This window comes from Pseudonaja textilis, chromosome 1, assembly GCF_049901715.1.
Source record: "Pseudonaja textilis isolate UNSWEBS1 chromosome 1, rPseTex1.2, whole genome shotgun sequence".
Taxonomy (NCBI): domain Eukaryota; kingdom Metazoa; phylum Chordata; class Lepidosauria; order Squamata; family Elapidae; genus Pseudonaja; species Pseudonaja textilis.
Window position 1 is genome coordinate 120,886,208 of NC_141990.1, and position 15,935 is coordinate 120,902,142.

The window sequence follows — 15,935 nt, forward strand, 5'->3', positions numbered from 1 at the left end:
CAGAGTCAGCATATTGCCCCAAACAATCTGAGTCCTCATTTTACCGACCTCGGAAGGATGGAAGGCTCAGTCAACCCTGAACCAGTGGGACTTAAACTGCTGAACTGCTGGCAATCAGCAGTTTTATTTTATTTATTGGATTTATATTGCCGCTTAAACAAGCTTGTGAATACTACCTGTGCAAATTTTACAATTGAGATCAAATAGGTGGTTTTTATGTTGATTTGTTGTATCAGAAGCGGAAGACTCATCAGCCTCTTTAACTTTTTCAGTTTCCTCCACCTTTTCTACAATTTTAATTGGAGCAGGTTCCTGCAAGAAGAAAACAAATGTTGTTTATATTTATTATATATATATATAATAATTCAGTCCTTTGGCTACAATAAACATTATATACATTATTTATTAACATTGCTTTATAAAAGAAATAACATTCAGCATTTACTAAAGGAGTCCTCATTGGCATTATGCTGAGTAACTTAAAATGACATGATCAACACTAAATGCAATAGTAAACTAAGAATAGGCCAGCTTACTGTTTTCAATGTTATCAATTCTGTTGCTATTCTTCAATGAATTAATTTCAATGAAATAAAATATAGCAACAGCACTTAGACTTATATACCACTTCATAGCTCTTTACAGCCCTCTAAGCAGTTTACAGAGTCAGCTTATTGTCCTCAACAGTCTGGGTCCTCATTTTACCGAACTTGGAAGGATGGAAGTCTGAATCAACCTTGAGATGGTCAGGATTGAATTCCTGGTAGTGAGCAGTGAGTTAGCCGGCAGTTCTGCATTCCAACCACTGCATCACCATGGCTCTTTTCACGGTTCAAATAAAATATATGTACACAGAAAAACAGATCATTCAGTATTGTGACCAGTTAAACAAATGAACGTGCTTCAGATTCAAGGAATCCAGAGCTGTCTTTATCCTGATCCTGGAATGCCTATATATATATATCACTGCTGAATAATATTTTCATAGGAATATTATGAAGGCCTGTGAGGAAATATAATTCATGTCCTAACTCTTGCTGATTACCATAGAAGCTCTAGATGTTATTGAATCTTTCTTGCAGAAAGGGCTATAATATATTTTCAATGTCCTGGATGTTACAAGAAAATTTGTTTAGCACAAACATGTTTTCATTTACATACTATTAGCTTTCTCTTGTAAAACAAGGACACATGTAGCCCATGAAAGATACTCACAGATTCTAAACTAGGTTGAATATATTAAAGATTACACAACCTACATATTATATTCTAGTGCATAAGAACTGCTGGTGAAAAATGTTTTATTGTTACAATAACACATTCAAATATACCTGAATTTCCCTAATAGTTGGTTCTTGCTCTTTAACTGGAGCTTCACTTTCAATTTCTATTTCTCCTTTATGAGTAATTTTTGTGATTGGCCGTCTTTCAACTTCCCTCTGCTCTTTTTCAATCATTTCAATTGTCTACCAATAAACAAAGAACAGGTTAGATGTACAAGGCAGGAGCCTCCAGAAACAACAGACCAAGTTCTAGGACATGAAACCATATTTAAGAGATGGAAACTGGATTCCTTCTTTTGCATTAGAATACCTTTAAAAACAAATGCCAGTAAATTAGTTTGTATACACGTAGAAAACCTGACAACAATTTTACATACTAGAACAGCAGTCCCCAACTTTTGCGGCCTGGCCAGGGGGGGGAGGGAACCAGGCTGTGCAAGTGGCCAGCTGGTACACATGTGTGCAGCTCGACTTGTGCATGTAGTGTGCCATCAAACATACTGGCCTGCTGTTCATGCAAGTTGAGCTGCACATATGAACATGCAGCCCGGTTCTGAATATGTCACAGCCTGGAGATCAGGACCCCTGTACTAGAAGATATGGTTCATTTTCAAAGAAAACATTTTAAGATTCAAAATTCCAGAATTCCAGGAATGTTAAGAAAAAATATTCATTCAAGCTCATTTTATGATAATAAAAGTATGGTCATAATGCTAAAGGATGTCATCTTGAAAAAGATTTCTAGAATATTTTGGACAGAGACCATTTGTGGCATGAGAACAAAAAAATGACACAAAATGAATTGGGGCAAGAGAGAACCAAATTTACTGCACACCCAAATCTTATATTAGGAGAACAGCTGCAAGCCTATATAAAATAAAATACTAAACTGAAACCAGAAGAAAATACTAAATAATTTCCCACATGTTGAAGGCATGCTTTGAAGGGGTTGAATTTACCCTACTTAGCTAGCTTAATGTGAACTGAATGAAGCATTGATCATTTGATTACATAGGAATGAGAGAATGGGCAGGGACAACAACTTTTTGAAAACAATTAACTTATAATCAGTTATTAGGGGATCAATTCAATAGTGGTAGATAAGCCATACATGTCTATTTTCTCTTTTCCTCCATGCTGCTAGTTCTTTGGAAGCTAGTTCTTCAGGGCTCATTCTTATGAGATGGTCTGGAGTAACTTCACCTTTCAATACTCTTTTAAAAAGTATCTGGAAGAGAAATCAATTAGTTATATATAATCAACCAAAATCTGTGTTTTTCTAGTATTAATTCTACAAGGTAAGTATTAACTGCAAACCAACTATACTTATGTGAAATTCAATTAATTTCCCTTGCATGACCATTTCTCTACATCAATTGTACACTAATGTAAATATTTCATATTTAGCTTCAATGGTTTTTATATGATATAATATATTAACAGGAAGAATGATTGGTTTTCTATTTAAATCCTCTAAAATATTCTGCAACTGAGCTGAAAAGTTTAGGCCAGACTTTGAACCTAAGAGCAAAAAGTAAAGGAAGCCTATAAATTTAAGAGCCTATAAATGTAGGCTAGTATGAATTTTATTGCTGAAAGCAGAGAGGATACAAACACAAACTTTATCTGATATCCATTTCTACTTTGCTAATCTGTATCTGCGGGACTTAGGATACATGCAGAAGAACAGAATGCATATCTTATGTTTCTGCAAGTGATGGTTATGTTATCTAAAACACAATAATTAGATTCAATATAGTTTTTTAATGGGTGGACTTCAAATCTGCCTTAAAAAGAAATTCCCACAAAAATTTAGTTAAAAAATGTTTGTTTTTTTTCCTGCCTATCTAGCTTGAACATGGCCCCTATGCCATCCATATATACTAGATCTATAACATAAACTGAATGTTAGATATATGCAGTCTGATACAGTCCTTGTACATATATATTGAAGAACAAACATAAGGCTTGTGGCAAACCTCATAGGCCAACAGTGAGACATGAAAGTTAAATCCAAATCAGAAAGATCTAGCAGTTAAGGCACCATATTACAAACCAGAAGACCGTGAGTTCTAGTCCCACTTTAGGCATGAAAGCCAGCTGGGTGACTTTGGGCCAGTCACTCTCTCTCAGCCTAACACAGTGTTGTTGTTGTGGAGAAAATAGGAGGAGGAAGAAATATTAGATAAGTTTGCTGCCTTGAGTTGTTCATAAAAATAATAAAAGCGGGTTATAAATAAAATATATAAAAGTATTAATTATTAGTAGACAGAATGATTTAGGAAAGAAAGCTCTATTCACATATATTATTATAGTTCTCTATTAAATCTATTTTTTAGGTAAAGAAATGTGAACCCCTATTTTGGAAGGCAAAATGCCTCTGAAAAAAAATTAACAAGATATTTTAGCATGCAAAAAGAAAATGACAGTGTTTTCATTAAATATGGACAGAAAAAAGTGGATTCATCAATTTGGATATGGAATAAAAGTAAGTTAGAAAATTTAACTCTAGCTCTGAGACTTCTAAAATGTTAATGATCAGGATGGAAGAAGAAATTATGAGCATTTAAAATTATTCTAGGCATCCACAAAGAAACAACAATTATTTTTTGAATAGTTCCCAAGTATGTAAGAAATGTCATGACATACTTTATTTTTTGGATCTTTCAGATTAAATATCAAGCTTCTGTACTTATTTTTGTACTTGGAATCGGTATCCCGGAAAAAGGAAAAGAGCTCTTTTTCTATTTTATTTGCAACCTTCGCTGCTCTTTCCTCAGGGATCTTCAGTGTTGAATCTGCAAGCCTGAAAAAAATATAGAGATTTTATTTTATTTTTTTCAGTAAACAATTGGAGTAACAGGAATGGCTTTACTGCAGAACCCATACCTTTTTTCTAGAATTTCTTTCAGTGACTGTTTAACACTTTGTCTTATCTGATCAGCAGAAGGTTTGGCTGCAGAAGCAGGTAGTGAGTGTACATTACTTGCTGTTCCCTTCTCAGTTCTCTTTTTCTTCATTTCCTGCTTATCCTGAATACCTTTTGAAATATAACCAAATTAACCGTTTTAGAGAGCTATGGTGAGATAAAACTACATTTCTCCAACTAACCATATTCTTGATAATGAGAACAAGAAGTGTTATTATTGAAAAGATAAAATGAATTGACTGAATTTATTTTAACACTATTTGTAGACCGCCCCAATCTGTCAGACACTGAAAAAGCATAAAATGGTAAAGATAACAACAATAAAAACAACCAATAGAAATCATAAAAAGTCCAATGATGGGCATCTATATCTAGTGTGGTTATGTACATTGGAATAATATTGTTTTTATCTGCTTGCAGAGTCAAAGAAGGCATAGTGGGACAACATGTCCCCGGGGAAAGTATGATTGAAAGTGTGGGAATAACCACAAAGAAGGCCTGTCTTATAATGTGATGTGGTTCTTAGCAGGCCCTCTCTACAAGTTCACACCACCACAGGAAGTTTCCATTCTGGCAAAGTATTGACCAATATATCTAAGTATTTAAAGGTAACCACCAACATTTTGAATTGGGCACAGAACGCCAAAGTTTAAATTGGTTTTATTCTGCATTGGCAAGGTTTCCCACTAATAATCTGACCACCATGTTTTATGTCAGCTACGCCTTCTGGGTCACCTCCAAAATTATAGTAATCTAAACGAATGGAGATTAGGGCCAAAGGCATCCTGATCGAAGTAAGACTTTTAACTAGCATACACCAACTAGATCTGAATCAAGTCCCAGACTATAACTTTCCCTGCTGCTTAAGCAAGAGTATCTAAGGGTGATTTCCTAGTCATTACAGGGAGTATAACCAGGCCAATATTACTCAAATGCCCAGTTCCAAAAGACTCCAGCTTCAGATTTTTTCAAAAAGAACAAACTTATTTTTAAGATTTAATCTGATCTTTTTTCACCCATTATTAAATTCCACAGTCTTTCTATTTTATTGCTCAAATATAATATGAATAAAACTAATCAATCAAAAATAATATGAATTCCTGTCTAATCTGAGAGACCCTACCATTATTATAACCAATCAGATAAAATTTAATATTTAAATCCATAAATTATCAGAAGCTCATACTTCAAATGTAGTCAAATCTGTATGGCAAAAATATAATTATGTAAATTAAACCAGGTTAAATTATATTCAGTGCGAGACTTGTTTTTAAAGAGAAATGTTATTTTTAGTGTTGCTTATTCCCACATCAGAGTGCCATCCCTCAAAAGAATTTCCAATAAAACGCATAAGGTATCTTAGAAACTGTTAGCTTGTACAGAGTCAACTCTATGCTTTATAGTTAGGGTCTTCAAACTTGGCAAATTTAAGACTTGTTGACTTCAACTCCCAGAATTCCTGAGCTAATATGACTGGAGGAGGAATTCTGGGAGTTGAAGTCCACAAGTCTTAAAGCTGTCAAGTTTGAAGACTCCTGCTTTATAGGAATGTAAGGTTTATCCATGCTTAATAAAAAAAAGCCAACAGAAAAAAAGTCAATATTTAAAAAATATTTTATTAAATGAATACTTTTTTAGATTTATTAAAATTTATGATATTTATACCAAATGCAAATATATATATATATATATTCAATCTGATTTGTTTTACTCCCAGCAGTTTTTGAATATGACTTACACATTTTGGAAATCATTATCAGCAATTTTGGTTTTAGTTACCTTGCTTTGGTGTGCTTTCACTTGAACATGAAGCATTATCTTTATTCAATTTTTCATATTTGTCTTCAGAAGATCGTCGGGGAATTGAACTCATTTGCCCTGTTTTCTTAAGGGGAATCTGCGGCCCCTTTTTACTTTCAGAATCTTTGCATTCCAATACTGCTTTTGCTTCACTAGATTCCTGAAACAGTTACAACACTAATTATTAGCCTTTTTTTCTGTTCAATTTTTCTTTAGTCTCAGGATCAAAGCATCTATAGAAAAATATGCATTTATATAATCTATGCCACAACTTCAACATAAATTGTTCCCAAGAGGGCTAATTGTGTAAAAAGAAAGGCGGGGGGGAGTCAAATACATTTGAAAAATAAAAAATATAAAATGAACAGAATTTTAGAGAACATTCTATTCAAACAGATTGGAGAACTTTGATTTGGACTAGCAAGAGGACTCTTTTCCAAAGACTCCCCCCCCTTTTTTTGCTATTCTGATTGCATTGACTAAAACTATTGACTGTAACTATTAGGGGGGGGGAGCCCAATCATACTATCTTGGCTTATAATGGTATCCAAAGAAGAGCATCATTAGATACATAGTATGGTAGTTGTACCATCTCTCAAGTAGTAAGAATTTATGGAGAAAAAGATCATGTAAAATAATGGACTTTCTTTCTTACAACCGAATATTTATCGTTTTCAATTTTCTTCCTCTCAGAATCTGATCAGAACACCTTTTACCAGACTAGAGAAGAAGTGGTGCATGGAAAAAAGAGGGAAAAAATAGGTCCCCTTCTTCAACCCAGTGATAGTCTCTTGTTTTTTTTAGTGAAAAGTTAGATTTCATCCAGACACTGTAACTATGTAACTAATAAAAGCATAATCCTATGAGGGACCAGAAATCTTCTAAGGAACCAACTGTTCATATTTAATACACATTAAAATGCTCCTTTGCATTTTACAATCTTAGTCAACATGCCATTGCAGAATTGCATTTCTAAAACAATAAGTTCAAGCAATACTAGCACTGATTTGTTGCTCAGATGCCTTTTTAGCTGAATATGAGCATTCTGAAATATAACATAAATATGAATAATTAGAGTTATGGGAACTTCTGAAGGAAGCACAAGTTGCAACAGAATAGATTGTTTTAAATTAGCAATTAATCTGGGATCTTATCCATATTTAATAGCATTTAGACTTATATACCATTTCATAGTGCTTTTCAGCCCTTTCTAAATTCTTTACAAATGTCAACGTTGCTCCCAAAAATCTGGATCCTCATTTTACTGACCTCTGAGGGATGGAAGGCCGAATTAACCTTGAGCTATTCAAGATCGAAATCCTGGCAGTGGGCAGTTAGCCTGCAATACTGCATTCTAACCACTTCCCCACTATGGTTCTTTATTTATTTGTTTTAATTAAATTATTAAATTATCATATATAATCAGAAAACAAATTATATATATATATATATATATATATATATATATATATATATATATATATATATATATATATATATATATCTGCATTCAGTTTGTTGGTATTTTCACATCATTGCAGTTGTGCTTTTAAAGTTGTAGCAACGTGGCAGAATCTCATCTGCCATCATCAGGCTTCTGTATAGTGTTCATCTGTGTATATACAGAACTATACAGAAGCCTGATGATGGCAGATGAGATTCTGCCTAAACGTTGCTACAACTTTAAAAGCACAACTACAATGACGTGGGAAAATACCCGAACAAAGCTGAATGCCATACAGGTAAGCACCCACGAAAACTTAAGAATATATAAGTATGTATGTATGTATGTATGTTTGTTTGTTTTCTGAGGTTCTCATGGAGAGTTTGTATGTGGATCTTTGGTTATTGAGTTTTCTCCCACGTAAGATTGGCAGTATCTAGGCAACATTTCGATGAAGTCTCATTCATCATCTTCAGGCTCTCCCAGAGTCTCATTCTGAGAAGCACAGAGCCGAAGACACAAGCCTGAAGATGATGAATGAGACTTCATCGAAACGTTGCCTAGATACTTCTAATCTTACGCGGGAGAAAACCCGAATAACCAAAGATCCATATATATATATCTTACAAATATATATATATATATTTGTTTTCTTAAGTTTTCGCGGGTACTTACATGTATGGTAGTCAGCTTTGTTCAGGTATTGACGTGGGAATGACATGGGAAAATACCTGAATTCCCACAATGACGTGAGAAAATACCCGAACAAAGCTGAATACCATACATACATACATACATACATACATACATATTCATTCCTAAGTTTTTGCGGGTATCTATAGTATTCAGCTTTGTTTGGGTATTTTCCCACGTCATTGTAGTTGTGCTTTTAAAGTTGTAGCGATGTTTCAGCAGAATCTCATCTGCCATTACACAAGCCTGATGAAGGCAGATGAGATTCTGCTGAAACATCGCTACAACTTTAAAAGCACAACTACAATGACGTGGGAAAATACCCGAACAAAGCTGAATAACTAACATACATACATACATACATACATACATACATACATACATACATATCTAGGTGTGTTCGGGTTTTTTCCGTGTAAGATTAAGAGAATCTTGGCGATGTTTTGGTGAGGTCCCACTCACCATCCTCAGGCTGGTGCTTTCGGCTTTGTTCCAGTGCAAGCAGTGAGTGATCGGAGCTGCCGTCGATCTGACCAACCACTGCCTAACCAACACATACTTCATCCACAATGGACAAAGATACAAACAGATAGAAGGAGCACCCATGGGATCACCCTCTCACCTGTCATCGCTAACATATACATGGAACACTTTGAAACCAATGCTCCAGACAAATCGAACACAAACCCAAACTCTGGCTCAGATATGTAGATGACACTTTCGTAATTTGGCCACACGGGAAAGAAAAACTGGACAACTTCCTCACACATTTTAACAACCTACACCCCAAAATACAATTTACCATGGAAACAGAAACCAACAACCAACTTCCCTTCCTGGATATCCTAATTTACAAAAACCCAATGGCTCCCTAGGACACACCATCTACCGGAAAAAAAAACTACACCAACTGCTACCTAAATGCACAATCCCATCACCAATAATCAGGGAAGACATCAAAATAGAGAAACATCCCCATAACATGAATAGATGGGACGATATCTCCTGCCTACCAGACATCTGGAAGCTAGCCCTCACCAACAAACGAGTCCCAGCCACGAAAAACCAACACCAGACCCAAAACAACATGGGACACCACTGCCAATCCCCCTCATCAGACCCAGGCCCAAGCCCATCCTATAAATGAAGGACAACCACCATCCAGAAAAGAGACCATGGCTGCTTCACCAGCTGTCACAACCCCAACTCCAAAACCAAACAAGCTGACACACCCCACGAACACAGACCCAGACCCCAAACTCAAAGCCAGACTAAAACCCAGAATACTACATCACAGCCACCTGCTCAGGACATCACACCAGAAAACTCAGGAAATTACACCACAAGAACTCAAGAAGTTGCAACACAGCAAATGACCCAGGATATCACAGCACAAGACCAAGGATACCACAGCAATAAATCTCACAAGGTCATCACACAACCCGTTACCCAAGCCGTTACTACACAGGAGGCTAATGGAAAAGAGATCAAAACACAAACAACCCAGGAGATTACAACGCAGGACCCAGGATACCACAACAAAAGAACTCGTAAGCCCATAACACAACCCATTACCCAAGCCGTTAAAACCCGAGAGGCTAATGGAAAAAAGATCACTACAAAACAAACGACCCAGGAGATTAAAAGCACAAGATCCAGGATATCTCCACAACAAAACTCACAAGGCCATCACAAAGCCCATTATACCAACATCAACTCCATCAACCAATCAAGAGGCAGCAGCCCAGCCAACCAGCCCAGCACACCAGCCCCCATCACCAGTATTTATAGAGAGACGGCAGCTCCGATCACATACTGCTTGCACTGGCACGAAGCCGAAAGCACCAGCCTGAGGATGGCCAGTGGGACCTCATCGAAACGTCGCCAAGATACCCTTAATCTTACACGGGAAAAGACCCGAACACACCTAGACCTAAATACCCGTACCTGTGAAAATCTATCTATCTATCTATCTATCTATCTATCTATCTATCTATCTATCTATCTATCTATCTGTTTTCTTAAGTTTTCGCGGGTATTTATATGTGTGGTATTCAGCTTTGTTCGGGTATTTTCCCACATCATTATGGTTGTGCTTTTAAAGTTGTAGCAATGTTTCCGCAGAATCTCATCTGCCATCATCAGGCTTCTGTATAGTGTTTGTCCGTATAGTGTTTGTCTCACTATACAGATGAACACTATACAGAAGCCTGATGATGGCAGATGAGATTCTGCCGAAACGTTGCTACAACTTTAAAAGCACAACTACAATGACGTGGGAAAATACCCGAACAAAGCTGAATGCCATACAGGTAAGCACCCACGAAAACTTAAGAATATATAAGTATGTATGTATGTATGTATGTTTGTTTGTTTTCTGAGGTTCTCGCGGGTATTTGTATGTGGATCTTTGGTTATTCGAGTTTTCTCCCACGTAAGATTGGCAGTATCTAGGCAACATTTCGATGAAGTCTCATTCATCATCTTCAGGCCTGTGTCTTCTGAGAAGCACAGAGCCGAAGACACAAGCCTGAAGATGATGAATGAGACTTCATCGAAACGTTGCCTAGATACTGCCAATCTTACGCGGGAGAAAACCCGAATAACCAAAGATCCATATATATATATCTTACAAATATATATATATATATTTTGTTTTCTTAAGTTTTCGCGGTACTTACATGTATGGTAGTCAGCTTTGTTCAGGTATTGACGTGGGAATGACATGGGAAAATACCTGAATTCCCACAATGACGTGAGAAAATACCCGAACAAAGCTGAATACCATACATACATACATACATACATACATACATATTCATTCCTAAGTTTTTGCGGGTATCTATAGTATTCAGCTTTGTTTGGGTATTTTCCCACGTCATTGTAGTTGTGCTTTTAAAGTTGTAGCGAAGTTTCGGCAGAATCTCATCTGCCATTACACAAGCCTGATGAAGGCAGATGAGATTCTGCTGAAACATCGCTACAACTTTAAAAGCACAACTACAATGACGTGGGAAAATACCCGAACAAAGCTGAATAACTAACATACATACATACATACATACATACATACATACATACATACATATCTAGGTGTGTTCGGGTTTTTTCCGGTGTAAGATTAAGAGAATCTTGGCGATGTTTTGGTGAGGTCCCACTCACCATCCTCAGGCTGGTGCTTTCGGCTTTGTTCCAGTGCAAGCAGTGAGTGATCGGAGCTGCCGTCGATCTGACCAACCACTGCCTAACCAACACATACTTCATCCACAATGGACAAAGATACAAACAGATAGAAGGAGCACCCATGGGATCACCCCTCTCACCTGTCATCGCTAACATATACATGGAACACTTTGAAACCAATGCTCCAGACAAATCCGAACACAAACCCAAACTCTGGCTCAGATATGTAGATGACACTTTCGTAATTTGGCCACACGGGAAAGAAAAACTGGACAACTTCCTCACACATTTTAACAACCTACACCCCAAAATACAATTTACCATGGAAACAGAAACCAACAACCAACTTCCCTTCCTGGATATCCTAATTTACAAAAAACCCAATGGCTCCCTAGGACACACCATCTACCGGAAAAAAAAACTACACCAACTGCTACCTAAATGCACAATCCCATCACCAATAATCAGGGAAGACATCAAAATAGAGAAACATCCCCATAACATGAATAGATGGGACGATATCTCCTGCCTACCAGACATCTGGAAGCTAGCCCTCACCAACAAACGAGTCCCAGCCACGAAAACCAACACCAGACCCAAAACAACATGGGACACCACTGCCAATCCCCCTCATCAGACCCAGGCCCAAGCCCATCCTATAAATGAAGGACAACCACCATCCAGAAAAGAGACCATGGCTGCTTCACCAGCTGTCACAACCCCAACTCCAAAACCAAACAAGCTGACACACCCCACGAACACAGACCCAGACCCCAAACTCAAAGCCAGACTAAAACCCAGAATACTACATCACAGCCACCTGCTCAGGACATCACACCAGAAAACTCAGGAAATTACACCACAAGAACTCAAGAAGTTGCAACACAGCAAATGACCCAGGATATCACAGCACAAGACCAAGGATACCACAGCAATAAATCTCACAAGGTCATCACACAACCTGCTACCCAAGCCGTTACTACACAGGAGGCTAATGGAAAAGAGATCAAAACACAAACAACCCAGGAGATTACAACGCAGGACCCAGGATACCACAACAAAAGAACTCGTAAGCCCATAACACAACCCATTACCCAAGCCGTTAAAACCCGAGAGGCTAATGGAAAAAGATCACTACAAAACAAACGACCCAGGAGATTAAAAGCACAAGATCCAGGATATCTCCACAACAAAACTCACAAGGCCATCACAAAGCCCATTATACCAACATCAACTCCATCAACCAATCAAGAGGCAGCAGCCCAGCCAACCAGCCCAGCACACCAGCCCCCATCACCAGTATTTATAGAGAGACGGCAGCTCCGATCACATACTGCTTGCACTGGCACGAAGCCGAAGCACCAGCCTGAGGATGGCCAGTGGGACCTCATCGAAACGTCGCCAAGATACCCTTAATCTTACACGGGAAAAGACCCGAACACACCTAGACCTAAATACCCGTACCTGTGAAAATCTATCTATCTATCTATCTATCTATCTATCTATCTATCTATCTATCTATCTATCTGTTTTCTTAAGTTTTCGCTGGTATTTATATGTGTGGTATTCAGCTTTGTTCGGGTATTTTCCCACATCATTATGGTTGTGCTTTTAAAGTTGTAGCAAGTTTCCAAGAGAATCTCATCTGCCATCATCAGGCTTCTGTATAGTGTTTGTCCGTATAGTGTTTGTCTCACTATACAGATGAACACTATACAGAAGCCTGATGATGGCAGATGAGATTCTGCCAAACGTTGCTAGAACTTTAAAAAGCACAACTATAAAATACCCAAACAAAGCTGAATACCATATATATATATATATATATATATATATATATATATATATATATATATATATATATATATATATATACACACACACACACACACACACACATATATATACACACACACACACACATACACACACACACACACACACACACACACACACATATATATATATATATATATATATATATATATATACACATACAAACCTCAGAAAACAAACATACATACATACATATACATATATATATACACACAGACACATACATACATACACATATATATATATATAAACAAATATATATATATATATATATATATGTGTGTGTGTATGTTTGTTGTGGCCCCGATTCCCGAGTCTATGCTGTCAGAGGAAGAAGACCTGGAAGATGAGGAGGAGGAACTGGGAATGCCTTCCTCCCCAGGACCTTCCTCTCTGGCAATGCCTTCCTCCCTGATAATGCCTCAGGTTTCATCAGACAACTGAGAGGAACAGCTTGAGATTAATCAGGAGGAAGACATATCGGAGCAGCCCCTGACAGGGAGTAAAGAGGAAGAGTGTTGGCTTGATCCTAAGCAGCGTCATAGGGAGAAATGTGAGCAGCAACTTAGGAGGCGTGGGAGGGTCATAGAGTGAGCTGAGTCATTGAGCCACACCCCACAGGGGATAAAAGTGGGTGTGTTGTCGGCTGGAACTTTGTACGGGACAAAGTTTAATCTTACTTCAGATTTTCTTCGTGAATGATTTTTGTGGACTGCCTTATAATTTTCTGTGAGATTTTTATTTGTTATCAGTTCGGACTTGGCAGGCAGAGTGTGTTGGAATGCCAAGGATATTATCAGTTCCAAAGAATTAACTCTGTGAAATCCGAACCAGCTTGCCTGCCTGTGTTTGTGTGAGTTTGTATTTTTTCATCTTTTGGGAAAGAAGAAAAGTGAGACAGAACATACATACATACAATGATACATACATACAAGGATACATACATACAAGGATACATACATACATACACATACATATATATATATACACATACATATATATATATATAAAAATAATATATAAAAATATACTAATATTAATTCTTAACAAGTGACATTGATCAGTATTTCAGGGCTTGAATTTGAGTCAGGAAGCCAAATATCTATTCAAAGTTAATAATTCTTTATTAATCATACATTAACTGGAAATGAAAGCAATATGGATACTTTTTATTATGAAAATCCCCCAAAAGATACATTTTATATCAAACTAATTTAATAAAAAAATTAGTCACTCTTTCTTCTTCCATTATTTGGAAAACAACTAATTGGAGAAAGCTACAAATGACTGCATGAGGCAAATAAATCTCAAGTCTAAGTAGAAAAAATACTTATTTTAAAAAAAAATTAAAGGATATCTTGCCTTTTAAAACCAAGTATGGCACACTTGAAAGGAAACACTTTAGAAGGGTTAACACAAAATTTGCTGTAATCTGTCCATACTATAAAAAGAAATCTCATTTCTTACCCGTTTAAAAATTTTGACCTTATGTTTCATAGAGTCTTCTCCTTGCTTTGGGGTCTTGTTTTGAGGGCCCATGAAAGTTTGCTTCGACATTCCAGGTTTCTCACACTCCACCGATCTATTTTCTCTGACTGTTTCAAGTTTCACATTGGCATCCAGTATATTCTTATCAACTGAATCTGGTTTCTTGTCTTCCTCAGCGCAGCATTTGATGCAAACATATTCTTTGTCTTCTTCTCCCATTTGCTGTGCTTGAAACAAACTCAATCCAACACAATCGCCATGAAACCAATCATCGCATCTACCACAGCCTACCATGAACCTAGAACCAAAAAAAAAAAAAAATCACACTGCTGTATCATATTCTTTATATTATGCTAAACATGAAGTTTGTAACTGTCCTAAAAGGCCTTCCATGTAGAATAGGTCCTCTTTCTTTGATATATTTTGTGCAGAAGAGTGCATCCATTTTTCCAGCCTTACAACATGGTGTAAAACGCCAAGGTTACAGCAAGGAGATTTTGTTATGCTGGTCAGTACAGTCTATATCATTCTTAATAAAATATGTCTGCAAAAGAGAATTTTAACTTTTGAATTTTGTTCCAACAGCCTAATAAAGATGACTACTTACAAGTTCAGAAAGAATTCAACAAATGAATACGTTAAGATTCCATAGATCATCAACACTTGCAAATTTGGATCTGGTTTTGACAAACAGGCAATGCCCAATTGTTTAATAAACAGATTGATCATTCTTCCCTATTCCAGATTACATAGTAGGCAGAATCTCAGTTGCCACTATTATACTTATCAAATAATATAATTAAATCCCGGACAACTGCAAACTTCATTGAAGAACTCATCGAAGGTAAGAGTTGTCCTTAAATTGGTAATTTTCTAAATGGTGTAAACCCCTAGTATTCTTTCTTCCCCAATGAAATTTGATAGGAATAAAACCCTCTAGTAAGATAAATTATTCATACCTTAGCATACTTAAATGCACTAGAAGGCAACTCAATCCCCTCCCACCAAGTGGAGCCACTGGGAGGAAAAGAATACTACCCCTTTTTATTTTCAGGTTTGCCTTTGTAAAGTTTTAGAAAATAAGTTATTTGAAATATTTGAACTGATTTCAGAAAAATCTTGAGTCACTACTGAAGTTTGACCCAGTTGCCTATTTTGAAAATGACTATTTTCAAAATAGGCAACTGGGTCAAACTTCAGTAGTGACTCAAGAGAACAATTCTGCCTAGATCCTCAAGCCTAAAATCTCCATTATCCCAAATTATCTTGAAGGTGTTTC

At 36.8% G+C, this 15,935-nt stretch overlaps 1 protein-coding gene across 11 annotated transcripts in view; it reads right to left on the bottom strand.

The window, feature by feature from the left end:
- The window catches only part of PHF3 (PHD finger protein 3), a 73,987-nt gene that overhangs the window by 11,156 nt on the left and 46,896 nt on the right, over nt 1–15,935 (bottom strand). For all 11 annotated transcript variants that reach the window (XM_087915849.1, XM_087915845.1, XM_087915840.1 and 8 more), the window contains 7 exons: nt 14,636–14,954; nt 5,992–6,172; nt 4,173–4,323; nt 3,933–4,089; nt 2,395–2,511; nt 1,332–1,466; nt 177–312 (listed from right to left, as the gene is read on the bottom strand). In XM_087915849.1, the coding sequence (XP_087771975.1) occupies nt 177–312; nt 1,332–1,466; nt 2,395–2,511; nt 3,933–4,089; nt 4,173–4,323; nt 5,992–6,172; nt 14,636–14,954 (1,196 nt within the window). The remainder of the gene's footprint in view (nt 1–176; nt 313–1,331; nt 1,467–2,394; nt 2,512–3,932; nt 4,090–4,172; nt 4,324–5,991; nt 6,173–14,635; nt 14,955–15,935) is intronic.